We start from the raw sequence: 17,181 nt of genomic DNA, 5'->3' as shown, positions 1-17,181 counted from the left end.
CGCCTGCTCCCTGCTCTCCGGGGCCCGCGTCCCGGGGTCCCAGCCCACCCCCCCAGGACCGAGAGGCGAGCCCGTACAAAGCGGAGGCTCCTTTATTGGCCCCAGTCGCAAGGACACTGGGTCTCCTGGGTAACAAATCGCCCACGTACAAACCGAGATGCCACCCGATACAAAATGATAGTCGCGTGCCGAGGAGTAAGGCTGGGGTGGGGGAAGCAGGGGGCCTGGGGGGCCGGGAGGGCCCCTGGAGCGGGTGGGGCAGGGCCGGCCCCTGGCCGAGACTCCTGGGAGGCGAGTGGGGGCGGGCGGTGAGTGGGTGCGCCAGCCGGTGCGTGGCAACCCCCGGACCCTCCAGTCCCCATCGGAACCGGGGCGGAGCCTGCCCCGCTCCTGCCTGCACCCACGGGGGCCCGGTGCCCCCCACCCCCAGTGCCCAGAGCTGCTCCGTCCGGGGCCAGCACGCCGCCTGCTTCCAAAATGCCCGTTTCACCGCACAAAAGCTAAAAAAAGGCACTGAGTGTGCAAAATGTGACGCTCCGTGTGGGGAGCGGAGGGGCCCGGAGCACAGCCCCCCCGGCCAGGAGCACTGCCCCCGGCCCCCGAGTCCCCCTGGGAATCTCAGTGGTTCTCTTTGCCTCAGTTTCCCCAGAGAGCTGTGCTTTGACAAGAACCCCAGGCGGCTCTGGGTGGGACTTGGGAGCCGGGCGCGTGCCCCTGGGGTCTGCCTTGCGCTGCGGGGAGAGGTGGTGGCTGGGCGGGGGTCCCTCCACACAGCTGGGGGGGCTGCAGCGGCCCCCTCCACCCTCGGGCCGACTGAGGGCACCCCGACCCCTCGACCGAGGCCAGGGATGCAGCCTCCCCCCCCATCCCCGCCCCCCTGCCCCCCGCAGGCCGCACCCTCCCGTCGCCAAGGTGGACTGATGAGCTGAGCGATGCGGGGGGGAAGGCCCGGCGGGTGCAGGCGGGGACCCCCCTCCGCAGTGGTTTTGTCCCTAAAGCAAGAGCTGAACAGCCCGGCTGAACAGCGAGGCTGGCCGGCGGGGTCCCCGCAGACCCCCAGCGTCTGTCCGGGTCGGGGTGGGCCCAGGGCGGGGCGGCCCCGGACGCGCATCTCCGCGCAGAGGTGCCGCAGGCGCAGGCGCAGGCGCGCTCCTCAGGTGACGGTCCTGGCGCGCGGGCGGCCCGGGGGCGGCTGGGGGGCGGCGGGCCCCCCGCCGAGCAGGCGCTGCTCCTCCTCCTGCTGCCGGGCGTGCTCCTCGTACCACTCCTAGGGCGCAGGGCGGGCGGGCGGGCGTTGGGCGGGTCGCGTGGGGGGTGCCCACCCCCACCCCCGCCAGGGTGCTCGGTGCCTCCGTGAAGGTGGCCGGGTGCAGGAGCGCCGGGAAGGGGCCACGCCCCTCCCCTCGGCTGTGAACCCCCCAACACCCACCCCCCCATCCCCACCCGCTTCTACCCTCCACAAGACAGAGGTCCCGCTGCCTGCACCAAGGCTGGAACAGCATCCTGGGATACAGCAGGGTGGGCTGAGGGCTGGCCCTGCCTGGCAGCGTGCGTGTGTGTGCGCGCGTGCGTGTTTGTGAAGCCTGAGCACTACCTCAGCAGCGTGTGTGTGTGTGTGAAGCCTGAGCACTACCTCAGCAGCGTGTGTGTGTGTGTGTGTGTGTGAAGCCTGAGCACTACCTCAGTAAGCCTGCCCCAGGGGCATAGTCCCCAGTGCCCCAGGATAGCTGGGTATGGCCCAGTGATGGGTCACGCCCAGTGATGCTCAGGGGTTCCTCCTGGCTCAGCACTCAGGAATCACTCCTAGCAGTGCTCAGGGGACCCTGTGGGATACTGGGAATTTAACCCAGGTTGGCCGAGTGCAAGGCAAACGCCCTCCCCGCTGTGCTATTGCTCCAGCCCTGGCCCTTTTTTTAAGTTTAAAAACGAAGGTACGCACAGGTGCTCAGGGGTCGGGCGATGCCTCACAGCCAGCCCCTCTGATCCCACATGCCGCCCTGAGCACCACCAGGAGTGAGCACTGCCGGGTGTGTCCAAAACACCCCCGCCACGAGCTCCCTGGTGCGCTGGGGGGCACACAGGTTGCCGGGTGTCCTCCCCACTGTGCCCCCGCTGCCACCCGCCTCATTCTTTTGCTGTCTTCTGACACACGCAGGCGACGGTAGAACCGAAACCCGCATCGAGCACTGACACCTGAGTCCTGACTGAGCTCGTGTTTGCATGAGGCGGGTCAGATTCCGTCCCTGGTCTCCAAGGTCCCCTGAGCACAGAACTGGGAGTAACCCCTGAGCATCACAGGGTGAGGCCCAGAAGCAAAAAAAGAAAGAAGGAAAAGAAAGAGAGAGAACAAAAGAAAGAAAAGAAAGAAAGAAAGAAAGAAAGAAAGAAAGAAAGAAAGAAAGAAAGAAAGAAAGAAAGAAAGAAAGAAAGAAAGAAAGAAAGAAAGAAAAGAGGAGGGAGGGAGGCCTGAGCTGAGACTGAAGGCACAGACGCTGGTGCATGTCCAAAGGGCTAATGGGTCAGAGGTCAAGGGTTCCAGGCTAAGCCCAGCCAATCTGGAGAGAAGGTCCCAAAAGGGGGTCCTGCCTCTCCCCCTGCACCCCTGGCCCGGAGAGGGTGGGAGGGGCGCCTGCCCGGGGGAGGCGGCCGGGCGGGAGAGGGCGCCGGGCCGGCCCTCTTACCTGGATCTCCTCCTGGTACATCTTGAGGCTCAGGTCGCTCTTGGTCCTGGATCTCCGCCCCAGGAACACCACGGTGTTTTGCTGGGGGTGGGAGCAGAGGCTGTGGGCGCCGGCCCGGCCCCCCCCCGCCCCCGCCCCCGCCCCCGCCTCGCCACGCCCCGCGCCTCACCTGCTGCCTCTCCATCTGGGAGAGCAGCCGGAGCAGGCGCGCCACGTCCGACGAGGCCGCCCGCGTCTCCCGGAGCAGCCCCAGGGCGGCCAGCAGCTCGTCTTTGGACAGCTCCTTCTCCAGCGTGATGCCGCTGTCCACTGCGGGGGGGGGGGGGGGACACAGCCCACTCAGCCCCGCTCGGCCCCGCCCCGCCCCGCCCCCCCTTCCCTCCCCGAGGTCAGAATGCCAGGAGGGGGGTGAGGCAGGAAGCGCCAAAGGCCTGAGCACACACACGAGTGAGCGGTGGCGGAGCATGCGGGGCGTCTGGGGGCGTGGGGGGCTGTCTGGGGGTATCTGGGGGCCCCTGGGGTGTCTGGGGCTGTCTGGGGCCTCCAAGGCTGTTTGGGGGCGTGTGGGCGCCAGAGGAGAGCACGAGGCCGGGTGCAGAGCGCTGGAGAGACCGAGAGCGCGGGGAGAGGAGGCGGAGACGCGGCTGGGAGCGCGCCAGGCCCTCGGGCCCTTCCTGGAACTGAGCAGCGCGAGATGCCCTCTGCTTCCAGCTGGTGCCAGCCGGGTGCCCGGCATGTGTGCGGCCTCCGAGCACTGACGCGGATAATTTTTAACTTTTTAAAAAGATCTTTTTTTTTTCCTGTCGTAAGTTTAGAAATCGGGGGGCCAGCACTTGCCAGGCTTGAGCCCTGGTACCCTGTACGCACCCCCCCATCCCAGCCCCATATCTCCCGGAGTGATCCCTGAGCAGAGCCGGGAGTAAGGCCTGAGCACAGAGCCAGGAGTAAGCCCTGAGCACAGAGCTGGGAGTAAGTCCCGAGCACAGAGCTGGGAGTAAGGCCCGAGCACAGAGCTGGGAGTAAGGCCCGAGCACAGAGCCGGGAGTAGCCCCAAGCACCGCTGGGGGCCCCCCCTACCGATTTAAAAATCAGGACAAACAGGAGATCTAGAAAGATCACCCCAAAGAGAATCAAGAATGGCCCAACAGCCAGAAAGCAGATGGCTGGGCAGATGGACGGGACAGACGGACAGGACAGACGGATGGGACAGGCAGACGCGGAGCCGGGGGCACACACCTTCTGAGTCCTGGTTCTTGCGACTGTAGTTCATCCGGAAGACAAAGGCCTCAAGGATGAAGGCGACTATGATGGTCATCACCACCTGGGCGGGCGGGAATCGAGGGCATGGCCGGGGGCCGGGGGCCGGGCAGCGGGGGGCGGGGACGGACGGGCCTGGGGCCTACCATGGTCACGATGTAGAAGGTCATGAAGTACAGGCGGCTCCAGTGGGAGGTCTGAGAGGTGACGCCCTCCTGTGGGCAGGGGCCCGTGAGCAGCCCTGGGCAGCGGGCCTGTCGCCTGCTCCCACCCCCAAAGTCTTGGCCACCCCATCACCTGCTCCCACACCCCGCTGGACCCTCAGCTGCCTCTCCCCGTGCTCCCCACTTGCGCCCTAGGATTGTGCTCCCCGTGCTCCCTCAGTGTCCTCCCTCATGCTCCCCAGGTCCGTGCTCCCTCTGTGTGTGCTCCTCCCCTGTGCTCCCAGGTTTGTGCTGCTCCTGTGCTCTGCCCGTGCTCTTGGGTCTGTGCTCCCCCATGCTCCCCAGGTCCGTGCTCCCCATGTCTGTACTCTTCCCTTATGCTCCCGGGCCTGTGCTCCTCCCCGTGCTCCCAGCTGGTGCTCCCACCCCCCGCCCCACGGCTGTGCCTGGACTCCTCACCATGATGATGTACCAGTTGTTGACCACCGTGAGCTCGAACAAGGTCACTGGCAGGGTGGGACAGGGAAAGACGCAGCTCGTCAGACCCTCTTCTTCCTCCAGGCCCCCACACCCCGAACTCGGCCACTCCCTCTGCCCGCGGGTACGGGACACCTTGGGAGGCCCACACCAGGGCTGCCCCTCAGTGCCTGCCCCTGCGTCTTGTCCCCAGGGCTGGGTGGAGTCCCAGGTGTGGAGCTGGGGCCCTGAGCAGGGCCGTGCCAAGGCACTGAGGCCGACAGGGGGGTGTGGTGGGAGGTGTCCCCTCACAGTCACTGTGCACCCCCCCCCATATACAAAGCTCCTTGGCTGCCCTGAGGGCACAGGGCAGGCCGCAGGCACCGGGGCGGGCACAGGGGCGGCGCTCACCGAAGCTGTTGAGGAGGTTGTCGAAGTTGTTGAGATAATAGTACCCCTCCTCCACCACCGTCCTGTTGCCCTCCGTGCGGTTCAGCCAGCGGTAGGCGTCGGCCACGGTGCTGGTGCTGGAGTCACAGAGCCGCAGCCATTTAGGACCCCCGCGGAGGGTGGAGGGACCCCGCGGCCGCCCCACGTGGTGCTGTGATGTCGCTGGGCCTGACTCGCCTCGCCAGCCCGGAGAGGCCCCAGGTGGGGGTGGGGAGCGACCCGGGGGGGTTCTCCAGGCTGGAGGGGGCCCTGGGCAGGGGGCTCAGCTCAGAGGCTGTCTGGTTCTGAGCACGGTGGGGGACACCAGTACAGCCGGGCGGGGGGACCAGGCAGGCGGGTCAGGACCCCTTCCGCTCAGAGCCAAGCCCCAGCAGGACCCCAGAGCCACTTCCGGGCGGACAGGGATGTGGCTGTGTGGGGCTGGGGTCCCGGGGGGTGGTGGGGCAGAGGCCGGGCTCCCGGGGGGGGGCAGAGGCCGGGCTGGGGGCGGGTAGAGGCCGGGCTCCCGGGGGGGGGGCAGAGGCCGGGCTCCCGGGGGGGGGCAGAGTCCGGGCTTGGGGGGGTTGGGCAGAGGCCAGGCTCGGGGGGGGGTGCTCACTTGCAGCAGTTGGGGTACAGGATCCCGCAGAAGAACTCCATGCCCACGATGGCGAAGGAGTAGTAGAAGATGAGCAGGGTGAGGCCCAGGCTGGGGGGAGAGCACGGGGGTGACGGGCCCAGCTGGGGAGGCCGGGCGAGCCCTGGACTGAGACACCCCCGGAGCCAGCCCCCCCTCCGGGGCAGGGGGCAGGGGGGCCGTCTGGGCCGCACCTGGCCATCCGAGGCAGCAGCTCAAACATGGTGTCCAGCACGTTCCGGTAGCGCTTCTTCAGCTTGAAGAGCCTGCGGAGGGGAGGGGGGCGCACGCGGGTGACTGCGGGGCGGGAGGCCCAGGGCCGCCCCCCAGGACAGCCCCGAGGGCCCCGCCTGCACGGCTGGAAGGCTGGTGGCCGTGCCAGGCCCGGGGAGGGCACAGGGGCACACTCACACCTGCCGGTGGCCCCGCAGAGACCCCCGGCCCCCCACCCCCACCTCACCCCTTCACTTGCCATCCCACCCCCAAGCACGCCGGGCGCTCAGACAGGGCCAGACCCCCCTCCCCTCCCCTCTCCCGCCCCCTCTCCATCCCAGAAGGCGGGCCAGGGGCTGTTCCCAAGGGCAGGACCCTCAGAGCCCTCGAGGCTGGGGGGGTCCCCGGCTACACCCCGGATGTTCCTCAAACTCCCCTTCCAGTCAGAGAGGCCCCGGTGGCTACTCAGACTCGGACCCTCAGGCCAGGGCTGGTCCCAGGTGGCCGCACCCCTCCCTGCCCCGCTGGGCGGTCACCTCAGCAGCTGGAGCGGACGCAGGACCACGATGAAGTAAAAGGGCTCCATGTTGAAGGCCACGGCCAGCAGTCCCAGGAAGGCGAAGGCCGTGACGGAGAAGTCGAACCTGCGAGGGACAGAAGCCGTCGGTCAGGTCAGTGCTCACTCCCGGGACAGCCGTGCCTGGAAGGAACACCTCCTCCGGGAGGTCCTCCCGCACCAGGTGACCCAAATGCACCCCCGCCCCGCCCCCGCCCCCGCAGCCCCTGACCCCAAGGAGGAAGCCACTGAGGGAAGGGGCCGGGCACTCACAGGTTCCACCCGGAGGACAGGTACTCCACGGGGCCCAGGCCGGCCACCTTGAGGAACAGCTCCACCCCGTAGACTGCAAAGAGCAGGCGGGGAGGACGGATGGGCAACGCGAGGGGCCGAGCGGGTCAGAGGCACGACGGGCATCGAAGGGAAACTCTGTGCCTCCCTCCACCCCCTCAGTGCTCAGATGTCATCTCTCCTGGCACCAGGGGTTTCCCTGGCACTTCCTGGGGACAGGCCTGACCAGCAGAAGGACATAGGGAGATGAAAGCCACACAACGGGGACTCAGAGGTCAGAGGAGGAGGAGGGAGAGGAGGAGGAGCAGGGCTTAGAGGCAAAGCAAAGGGACGTGCAAAGGCCCTGAGGTCAATAGAGGCCACAGGGCGGGAGGCTCAGGTCCCAGACCGGGGGGCACAGGGTGAGTTTATGGGAGCAGGAAGGCACGACACCACTTCCGATGCATGTTAGGGCCCTGCCCTGGACACAGGCACTTACTGGAGAGAAAGACGAGGTAGCTCCAGGGCACGTGCTGGGAGAAGAAGTTCCCGCCTGGGGAGAGAGGGCGGCTGCTCAGGGGCGGGCGGGCAGGGCGCCAGGGCCAGCCCACCGCTGGGGCTCACCTTTCAGCATGAACGTCTCCAGGAGGATCCAGACGCCGTTCACCGCCACCACCAGGTCTGCAGGACGGGCAGGGGGCGCGGCGTGAGGGTCAGCGCGGGGCACGTCCAGGCCCGCCGTGTCCAGCTCCCCCACGCAAGACCCCGCGGGTGGGAAAGCGCATTGGGGCCAGCTTCGAGCACTGAGAAGTGCTCAGCGTTTGGTGGGAACGGAGCTTAGCACGCCCGGAAGAGCAAAGACCCTGCGGCCAGCAGGGGGGCTTTGTGCCACTATGTCGCTCTCGTGGGTGAGCAGGCACCCGCCAGGAGGCACCGAGGGCCCTGCAGGGACTCAGCCGTGGGGGCGTGCACGCACGGCGGCCGAGCAGCGTGTCTAGTGGGCGTCAGGATGACTCCCCGCACCTGGGTGCTGGGGACGTGAGCAGGACCGGCCGCCTGCACAGGTGAGGAGAGCTGGGCCGTCAGAGGCAGGGCCCGTCCGTGACCAGCTGGCCGGAGGGGGTCAGGGAGCCCTGGGGCGGGGGGAGGACATGCGCCTGACACTCACACATGAAATACCGGAAGGCCTTGGACTTCACGAGGATGTTGATGCCTGCGTGGGGGGAAGAACGGTGACGCCGGGGGTGTCCCCCGCCGGGACAAAGTGGTCAGCAAGGAGGTGGAGGAGGAGAAGGGACCCCCACTCCGGAGTGACCCCCCAACTCTGAGCCCCCCGGCCAGCCTCAGGCAGGGCAGCAGTGCCTGGGACTGACCGGGCTGTCCCCTCCCGTCCCTTCCCGGCCAGGCCTGAAATTCCGAGTACGACCATCCGCCGGAGGGGCTGCCAGACCAGCTCCCAGGGGCATCACTGGGGTCCTGGCTAACCCCAGAGTCTCCTACAAGGTGCATGGTCGGGGGGATTGGGCGGGGGCATCCAAAGACAGGGCTGGGCCAGGCACGTGTGGGGCCTCCAGTCCCATCCCAGCTCTGCAGCCCCCCAGCACAGCCAGCGGGGGTCGCAGGGGAGAATGTATCAAGTGCCCCCACACACTTATTATGCATTAATTAATTATGCATTAATTAATGTATTAATTAGTAAGTATTAATCCTCTTCAGAAAGGGACGGGGAGCAGGAACGGGAGCACGGCATGAAAGCATGACCCAGGTTTGGCCCCCGGCTCCCCACTGGTCCCCCAAACCTCCAGGAGAGAACCCTGAGCACAGAGCCAGGAGTAAACCCTAAAACCCCAAACCAACAGGCCCCAAAGAACGGAGCAGGAGACGGGCAGGGGTCCAGGCTGTGCTTACGTAAGGACGGGCACCAGCTGTACCCCAGAGGGCCCCCCCACCAGCACTGCGGCCCCGAGCCGAGCCCCCAGCCTGGGTGGCCGTACCGCGGGCCCCAGTGGGAGCCCAGACTCTCCGAGACAGACGCCAGCCGAGCGTTTGCAGGCTCAGAGTCACCTGCTCAGAACTAACCATCTCCTATGGTTTCTTTCTCCTTTTTCTTGGTTTCTTTGTTTCTTATTTATTTACTCTGCTTTGGGGCCACACTCAGCAGTGCTCAGGGCTTCCTCCTGGCTCTGCGCTCAGGAATCGCTCCTGGAGGTGCTTGGGGAACCGTACACGGTGCCGGGGACTGAACCCGAGTCGGCCGAGTGCAAGGCCCACGCTGTCCTGGGGTTCTGGCCCGTCTCTGGGCGTTTTCCTCAGCATGAGCATGGCGGAGTCTTTCGTTTGGCTTTTGAGCGATTGATTTTCTTGCCAAGATGACCCCCTGTGCACACCCCACCCCCCAGGCCCCTGCGCCCCCCACCCCCCACTGCCCCGCTGCCCACCTTTGAAGATGAGGAAGGCGGTCCGGGGCAGCTCGTCAAACCAGTGCTCTCGGTTCTTCTTGGCCTGGAGTGGGCGGGGCCGTGTGAGCAGAGACACAGCCTGAGCGCGGGCCCAGCTCAGCCCCTGGCTGACGGGGATCACGGCCAGGGGCAGCCTGACCCGCTTCCAGGGACACGGGCCTCGGGAAGGCCCAACAGCTGCCGTGTGTCCCGGGTGCCTGTCCATCGAGGCTCTCTCTCTTTTTTTTTTTTTGCTTTTTGGGTCACACCCGGCGATACACAGGGGTTACTCCTGGGTCTGCACTCAGGAATTATTCCTGGTGGTGCTCAGGGGACCCTATGGGATGCTGGGAATCGAACCCGGGTTGGCCGTGTGCAAGGCAAATGCCCTACCCACTGTGCTATCGCTCCAGCCCCATTTTTTTTTTTTTTTCATCTCGGCTCTCTTAACCGAGAGGCTGGCGGGGGAGGTGGCCGGGGTCCCAGGAGCCCCGTGGGCCTGGGTCCAAGTCTCCAGCCTGAGCCCCCCAGCAGGGCCAGCGCCTGAAACCTCTCCCCGCCCCGCAGAGCTGACCCTGCCCCCCTCTGCCCCCCTCTGTCCCCGTCCATCCGCACCTTCCACTTCAAGGCGGCCACTTCATAGATGTCGTAGAAGTCCTTCAGGCTGTCAGAAGCAACGTGGAAGGGTCAGGCCGGCCCCCGGGGTCGGAGCAAGGCCGGCCCCCCACTCCCACCCGAGCCCCAGGGGCCCCACCTGAGCGCGGCCGTGCCGCTCTGGTTCAGGGCCTTGAAGGTCAGGTAGCGCTCCCAGGCGCACATGCGGGGCTTGTAAAAGCGCAGCAGCCCATCGACCTGCCTGTAGGAGATGCCGCCGGGCTTCTGGGGGGGGGGAGGGACAGCGGGTGTGGGGGATGGCCCGAGGCCCCACATCACCCCAGACCCTGGGCGCCCCTCGCCCCGGCCCCCCAGCCCCCCGGCCCCTCGCACCTGCTGGCGGCCGAGCAGCCGGAAGGCGTGCTGGATGGCCGTGCGCTTATGCAGCAGCAGGGCCTTAAACTTGCGCTTCTCGATGTCGTTGAAGGTGTCGAACACCACGGCCAGAAGCTGGGGGAGAGAGAGGCGCCTGGCTGCCGGCGTGGGGGCCTCGGGGGGCCAGAGTGCACAGCCACCCCCAGGTGGGGGCTGGGGAGACCTTTGGGCCACCCCCTGCCCCGGGCCCAGGGTTCGAGTTCCGGAGGACGCCCTTGTGCCTCGGCACAGGGTTCCCTCAGCTGGAGGACGTGGTCGCCACGAGGCCCAGCTTGCCTCTCTCTCCCCACCGAGGGTCGCCAGTTGGACACGCTGACTTGGGGAGGGGGCCGGGGGTGCCCGCGTCAGCCCCGGGCGCTGCGAAGGTCACTGCCAAGGCCTCCTCCCTCCTCCCCTCTCCCGACAGGGGGTCACGCGGGGAGGGGGGCCAGGAGGGGAGCAAAAGGGACCTTCCCGGAAACGACCTGACATCACGCCCGGTGATACTCGGGGCTTCCTCCTGGCTCCGCGCTCAGGGCTCACTCCCAGCCGGGCACAGGGACCGTAGGAGAAGCCGGGGATCGAACCCAAGTCGGTCGCGTGCAAAGCAAACGCCCTCCTCTGGCCTATCTCTCTGGAGCCCAGAAGCTTCTTCCCGAAAGGAGCCTTTTTTTTTTTTTTTTTTGCTTTTTTGGGTCACACCCAGTGATGCACAGGGGTTACTCCTGGCTCATGCACTCAGGAATCACCCCTGGCGGTGCTCAGGGGACCATATGGGATGCTGGGAATCGAACCCGGGTCGACCACGTGCAAGGCAAACGCCCTACCCACTGTGCTATCACTCCAGCCCCCCGAAAGGAGCCTTTTGTCCTTCCCGCCTCTTCAAATGCCCCCTCCCCCTCCCCCCTCTCAGGTCCAAGATCAACAGTTTCTCCCCGCGGGGCCGGAGAACAAACAGTTCCCGAGAGCCGGCAGATGGCCGCTGTGCCTGGCGCTCCCGCCAGGGACCAGCCGGGGCCGCCGTGTACACAGACGGGCACCCGTGTGCCCACACAGTGCCCTGGCAGCAGCCAGCTTGGGGCCACACCGGGGCGTCCACGGCTCAGGGCTCCGAGTCAACCACGCCCCCACGGCTCCCTTCTGTGGCCAGGCCCCACGGTGACCGCCACCTGCCGGGGCCCGAGGGTGGCGCTGCCCGAGAGCAGAGTGGCAGGGCAGGACGCCGCTGGCACGCCCAAGGCAGCAGCGAGCCAGAGGGGCCTGCAAACATCTCCAGCGCCCCCCTGCAGCCGGGGCCATCTCGGCCGGGGTGGGAGGCACGCGGCACTGGGGCGAGGGGGAGGGAGGCCAGGAGCGGGTTCTAGAAAGGGACCGTGGAGCCACGACGCAGCGTGGACGAGGGCGGGGACGTTCACGCAAGCACCGCGGAGGGCTGGCAGCGCCCGGGGGCTGGGTTACGGCCCCGAACCCAGCGGGCAAAGCAGGCCGTGCGCTGCCTGCCAGGGCCCCAACAAGCGTGTCTGGGGGAGACCCTGGCGTCCCCAGGAGCCGCCGCTCCGTCCTGGGCACAGACCCAGGCGCTGCCTGACCTGGCATCCGCCCCCCCCAGCCCCCACCCGGCAGCCGAGGTTCGAGGGGGGGAGGCTCACCAGGTTCATGATGAAGTACAGCTCGAGGGAGAGGTACACGATGAAGAAGACGCAGGACCACGGGTTCCGGGCGTACGACGGCATCATCACGTCTGGGAAGCTGCGAGGGGCGTGACTCGCCGTGACTCGCACCGCGCCCCCCCCAGCCTGCCCCGACTGGCCCCCCCCCCCGCCCATGGGGCCCAGGCCGAGCCTCACTCACTTGGCCGTGGTCAGCAGGACGAACAGGCTGACGATGCTGTTCTCCAGGCTGCTGAAGTACTGGGGGGCAGGGGAGAAGCCGTGAGGGACCACCGGGCCCCCCGCCTCCCCCCAGGGCTGGGTCCCAGGGGCCGGAACGGCCCCCCCCCCCCGGCAGGATCGGAGGCTGCAACACGGTGCTTGGCTCAAACCCCGTGCACAAGCAGCCTCGCAGGGACAGGTCGGGGCGCCCCGGCGGGGACGGGGGGCAAGGCCCTGCTGTGAGAAGCCAGGGGGACACCCCCTCCTCGGGAGCCGGGGGTCCGTGCGGCCCCGGGGCCGAGGGGAACGGGCGCACGGAGGGCGCAAGCAGACAAACATGCAGACTTACCGGGTCGGACGGGTTAGGGGAGAACAGGTAGAAACCTAGAAGCGGCGGGAGCCGGACAGAGAACAGGGTCAGCCCGGCGGCAGGGCACAGGGGCCACTCCTGGCGCCGCCCAGTGCGGCTGCTGCCCCGAGACACAGACCGCCACACGGACACCACAGAAACGAAGAGAGAGCAGAGGCCCCCCCAAAGGACGGGGGGACACGGCAGCATGGGCGCACAGCAGCTGAGAGGCGGGGACGCGGGGCCTCGGCCATGGAGAACACGTGTGTCTCAGCACCCAGGAACACGTGTGTCTCAGCCCCCAATGGACACGTGTGTCTCAGCACCCAGGAACACATGTGTCTCAGCCCCCAATGGACACGTGTGTCTTAGCACCCAGGAACACATGTGTGTCTTGGCCCTGGAGGACACGTGTGTCTCAGCACCCAGGAACACGTGTCTCAGCCCCCAATGGACACGTGTGTCTCAGCACCCAGGAACACGTGTGTCTCAGCACCCAGGAACACAAGTATCTCAGCACCCAGAGAACATATGTGTGTCTCGGCACCCAAGAACATGTTTGTGTCTTGGCCCCCAGGGAACACATATGTATCTCAGCCCCCAGAGGACATGTGTGTTCAGCCCCCAAGAACATGTGGCCGGCAGGGGGGCAGGTGTGCTGTTCGGAACATGGCCTCCCCCCCAGGCTGGGCACTGCGTGACCATCTCATTCACCACGGACTCACGGGCGCAGCGTTCTGAGCGCAAACCCCCCTCAGCCAGGCCTCAGCAGACCCTGCCACAGTGCCACGCCCGCTTTGGAGCAGAGGACATCCCACCGGGGTGGGTGGGGGCGGGAGAGCACCGTGGCTCAGGATAGCGGGTACTGGCCCAGAGTGTCCCTGCCTTTACCAACTCAGCACTAAAAGGCCCCCCCCATGTCCCCCAACCCCCATTGGGGCGCCAACCTCAGCCCCTAGCTGGGTCTGGGTGCAGGGGGTCTGGCCTCCTGGGGCCGTGGAGAGCCTGTGCAGGCACCTGTGCAAGCCACATAAGGTGCGTGTGATGGAGAGACGCCACCAGGGGGCGGAGGCACCTACGGGTCTCACACCCACCCCTCGGCCCCCAGAGGAGCTGGATCTGGGGCTGGAGCGATAGCACAGTGCGTAGGGCATTTGCCTTGCACGAGGCCGACCCAGGTTTGATTCCCAGCATCTTATACGGTCCCCTGAGCACTGTCAGGGGTAATTCAAGAGCGCAGAGCCAGGAGTAACCCCTGTGCACCGGTATAACCCAAAAAGCAAAAAAAAAAAAAAAAAAGGAGCTGGATCAGAGATTCTGGGTTCACTGAGGCAAGGAAAGGCCGACTCGGAGGAACGCACGCCCGTCCACACACAGGCACCAGCACTTACAGACGCCAGAACCTGACGGGCAACAGCCTTTGGTCTGCTTTTTTTGGGGGGTCCCTCCCGGACATTTAACATGATTCACCAGTTCATTGGGAGGGTCCGAGGAGGCGGTGCTGCTTGGGCCCTACATTCCCGGGACCCCTGGGCTGCCCTGGCGGTGCTTGGGGCCTCCAGGACTGTGCCCCGCGAGGCTGCGGGCTGACCAGGGCTCGGCCGCATGCGAGGCAAGTGCTCAGCCCCAGGCTCGCCCTCCGGCTGCTCAGGAAAGGCCACAGAGGGAGACTCCGACAGGGCGAGCCCCCTGGGGCAGGGCCAGGGGGTGACGGGGTCAGGGGTCAGAACTGGACGTGCAGCGGAGGAGACCTCTCCCTTCCTAACAACCTGCAGCCCTCTGCTGAAGAAGCGGGGAGGTGCGGGGGGGGGGGGCGGGTGCAGACTTTGGCTCAGGGCACGGTGCTCACCGAGGATGGCGAAGATGATCATGAAGAAGCAGAGCAGCAGGAGGATGTCCATGAAGGGCGGCAGGGACTGGAAGATCTGCCGCAGGTTTCTGGGGGGACAGGAGGGGGATGGGCATGCGATCAGCCCAAGGGACCCCTGTGCGGCCCTCTGGCACCGGGGGAGGCAGCAGGAGGCCCAGAGTGCAACCTCAACTGCGGCTCCCATGAGACACGGGTACTGGGACCCAGCACCCAGCAGAGGCTCTCCCCACAGTGCTCATTGAAGTCTGCCTGGGGGTGCGGGTGGAGGGCCCCGTGCAGCAGGGGAGGAGACCCATTAGTAGGATGGAGGCAGAGCACCTGACCGAGATGGGGACACCCCGCCCCAGGAGATGGGGACACTCCACCGAGGCCCAGGAGGCACCTCCCCTTACCGCCGCACGCCGCCGCAGTACCGACAGTCCACCAGGAAGATGCAGCGCAGGGCCCGGGTCACCCGCATGTGGGACGTCTGGCGGACCAGTACCACGATGGCCTCGAGGAACTGCACGGCCAGCACGGAGGTCTGGAGGGGACAGGAGGGTTAGCTGGCGGCCCCGCCCCACACCCTCTCAGGCTGCCGGAAGCAGCTCCCCAAGTGCCCCCACATCGCCCTGGGCCCAGGCAGAAGCGTCCAGGCACTACGGAGGGCTCAGTGTGGGGAGACCCCGGGGGGGCGGCACGGACCTGCCTGGGAACCCCGAGTCCCCGGGACTCGGAGCCCCTCTGTGCAAGCTGGCCGCGTGGAGGCCAGGAGAGGAAGTCATCTGCCACCCCCGCGGCCCTGCGTCACGGTGGGCACGGGCTGCAGGCGCCCAGGAACAGACTCTGCAGCACGGGGGCCCTCACCTTGACCATGGTGCGCTTGTGCCGGATGAAGGTGTGCAGGCCCAGCCAGCGCAGCTTCATGCAGAGTTCGAAAACCACCACCGTCAGGGCCAGCAGCTCCAGCGTGGTGTGGACCTGTGGCCAGAGGGCGGCGGGAGGTGTGGCTCAGGGAGCCCAGACCCAGAGCGAGACCAGGTCCTCCCCTGACAGCGGAGCACAGACCACGCCCCTCATCTCAAGGCCACGCCCCAACAAAGACCACGCCCTCTTGGAAAACAAGCCACGCCCCTCAGGAAAGAGGCATTCCTAGAGCATAGACCACATCCTCAGTTGAGACCACGCCTCCCAGAGCAAGGCCCCACCCCTCACCGAGACCACGCCCCACTGGAGAAGGGCCACGCCCCTCGTGAGACCACGCCCTCCCAGAGCACAGGCTCGGCCTGGATCTGCGACCCCCCCCTCACCTCATCCCACCCCCAGCCCGCTCCCACTCACGTAGATGCCCAGGCGCAGCGCGGGCACGGCGGGCGCCTCGCACAGTGAGAGCAGCAGGAGCAGCAGGGCCGTGGCGAGCTCCATCAGGTAGAAGTGGTGGTTGTGCACGAAGAGGTAGGCGGCCAGCGCCTTGGCACTGTCGGGGTGCGTGACGAACTTGTCGTTATTCTCGCCCTCCTGAGGAAAGAGCGCAGGCGGGGCTGCAGGTGGGGGTGGGCAATGGCTTTCCTGGCACCCTGCACGCCGCCTGGCGGAGCCCCCAGGCGGGGCTGTGTCACCGAGGCGGGAAAGGTCTCAGGGCCACGTGCAGGGCAAGTGCTCTACCCACTGGGCTACCTCTCTCACTGCAAACCACTACTGTCAGGGGAGGGGGTTTCCCAAGGGATGCTGGGGGTGGGGGGCCCGAGATCACTCCTAGTGACTGTCCCTGTGGGCCAGCACTTCGCACAAGCTGAGAATCGGGCGGTGCTCGCTGGCAGTGCTCGGGAGGCCGTGTGGACCCGAGCTGGGTCCTGGCCGGGCACGTGGGCAGTACTTCCCGCTCCAGCTCCCAGCCCCAGGCGTCAGCCCTCAGATCAGCCAGGCTGAGAGGGAGGGCCTCGGGCGAAGTCTCTCCCCTCGCCATACATGAGTATGTGAACGATTCTGATCAAAGTGAACTTATCCATTTTACTGAATTCAAACAACCCCCACTCCCCCCCCAAAACACAAGCCTGGAAGAGCAATCACAAAGATGCAAACAATGGGGCTGGAGTGATAGCACAGCGGGGAGGGCGTTTGCCTTGCACGTGGCCGACCCGGGTTCAAATCCCAGCATCCCATATGGTCCCCTGAGCACCGCCAGGGGTGATTCCTGAGTGCATGAGCCAGGAGTGACCCCTGTGCATCGCCGGGTGTGACCCAGAAAGGGAAAAAAATGCAAGCAAGCGAAAGAAGAAAGGACAAGATCTCGAATTCTCCACCAAGGATTCCCGGCCCCAAACTGAGCGCTCGCTCTCTTGCTGTGTTCGTGGGAAGGGGGAGTGGAGACAGGCAGGGACCGGGGGGCAGAGCCCAGAGGGGGGCTGCCCGAGCCCACTGCAGGCACCAGGGCCTGGCGCCCCCCCCCCACGGGTGCCAAGGCCGGGAGAGCCCTTCCGGGTGTGGAGCAGGCCCGAGGCTCACCTGGAGGTAGATGGCCGCCTCTTGGTACCTCATCTCCCAGCTGTGTCCCGTGGGGCTCAGGGGGGAACTGTCACCCCCCGAGCTCAGGCTGGGGGTCCTGGAGTTGTGGCCGGCACAGGTGCTGCCATCTGTTGCAAGAGGAGGAGAAGGTCAGAGAATAAGACACCCCTGCAGGCGGCCCCTCTGTGCCCACCTCCAGCAGGGGGGCCCTTGGGTGGGATGCCCTTCGCCAGAGTGGCCAGCGAGTGCGGGAGCGTGTGGCACAGCACACGGGGTTCGGGCGGAGAGGGAGCCGAGAAGGCAGGAGATCAGGGGGACCTGCTAGAGCTTGGCAGGAGAAACAGGAAGGCCGACACCACTCTGGCCTGCTCTTTGTTTGGACCGGGGCCACGCCTGGCCGAGCCCAGGGCTTCCTCCTGCTCTGCGCTCACCGGCTCACTCCTGGTGGGCTTGGGGGAACCCGATGAGGTGCTGGGGACTGAGCCCGCGTCGGAGGGG

The 17,181-nt window shown here is 66.7% G+C and overlaps 1 protein-coding gene across 1 annotated transcript in view; it reads right to left on the bottom strand.

The window, feature by feature from the left end:
• Positions 1 to 74: 74 nt before the first annotated feature.
• The window catches only part of TPCN1 (two pore segment channel 1), a 35,094-nt gene continuing 17,987 nt past the window's right edge, over positions 75 to 17,181 (bottom strand). Inside the window, exons 3-28 of the mRNA XM_055147208.1 lie at positions 16,684 to 16,811; positions 15,520 to 15,696; positions 15,046 to 15,159; positions 14,592 to 14,722; positions 14,179 to 14,267; positions 12,330 to 12,364; positions 11,961 to 12,019; positions 11,759 to 11,858; positions 10,089 to 10,205; positions 9,856 to 9,980; positions 9,717 to 9,765; positions 9,102 to 9,165; positions 7,832 to 7,876; positions 7,288 to 7,344; positions 7,163 to 7,216; positions 6,667 to 6,739; positions 6,374 to 6,481; positions 5,819 to 5,890; positions 5,607 to 5,696; positions 4,970 to 5,085; positions 4,562 to 4,608; positions 4,085 to 4,153; positions 3,918 to 4,002; positions 2,851 to 2,990; positions 2,682 to 2,762; positions 75 to 1,267 (exon numbers count right to left, since the gene is read on the bottom strand). Coding sequence (XP_055003183.1) covers positions 1,154 to 1,267; positions 2,682 to 2,762; positions 2,851 to 2,990; positions 3,918 to 4,002; positions 4,085 to 4,153; positions 4,562 to 4,608; positions 4,970 to 5,085; positions 5,607 to 5,696; positions 5,819 to 5,890; positions 6,374 to 6,481; positions 6,667 to 6,739; positions 7,163 to 7,216; positions 7,288 to 7,344; positions 7,832 to 7,876; positions 9,102 to 9,165; positions 9,717 to 9,765; positions 9,856 to 9,980; positions 10,089 to 10,205; positions 11,759 to 11,858; positions 11,961 to 12,019; positions 12,330 to 12,364; positions 14,179 to 14,267; positions 14,592 to 14,722; positions 15,046 to 15,159; positions 15,520 to 15,696; positions 16,684 to 16,811 — 2,339 coding nt within the window. The 3' untranslated portion in view covers positions 75 to 1,153. The remainder of the gene's footprint in view (positions 1,268 to 2,681; positions 2,763 to 2,850; positions 2,991 to 3,917; positions 4,003 to 4,084; positions 4,154 to 4,561; positions 4,609 to 4,969; positions 5,086 to 5,606; positions 5,697 to 5,818; positions 5,891 to 6,373; positions 6,482 to 6,666; positions 6,740 to 7,162; positions 7,217 to 7,287; positions 7,345 to 7,831; positions 7,877 to 9,101; positions 9,166 to 9,716; positions 9,766 to 9,855; positions 9,981 to 10,088; positions 10,206 to 11,758; positions 11,859 to 11,960; positions 12,020 to 12,329; positions 12,365 to 14,178; positions 14,268 to 14,591; positions 14,723 to 15,045; positions 15,160 to 15,519; positions 15,697 to 16,683; positions 16,812 to 17,181) is intronic.

This window comes from Sorex araneus, chromosome 9 (genome assembly GCF_027595985.1).
Source record: "Sorex araneus isolate mSorAra2 chromosome 9, mSorAra2.pri, whole genome shotgun sequence".
NCBI lineage: Eukaryota > Metazoa > Chordata > Mammalia > Eulipotyphla > Soricidae > Sorex > Sorex araneus.
The sequence above is the reverse complement of the archived record's forward strand: the minus strand, read 5'-3'. Positions and strand labels throughout refer to the sequence as shown.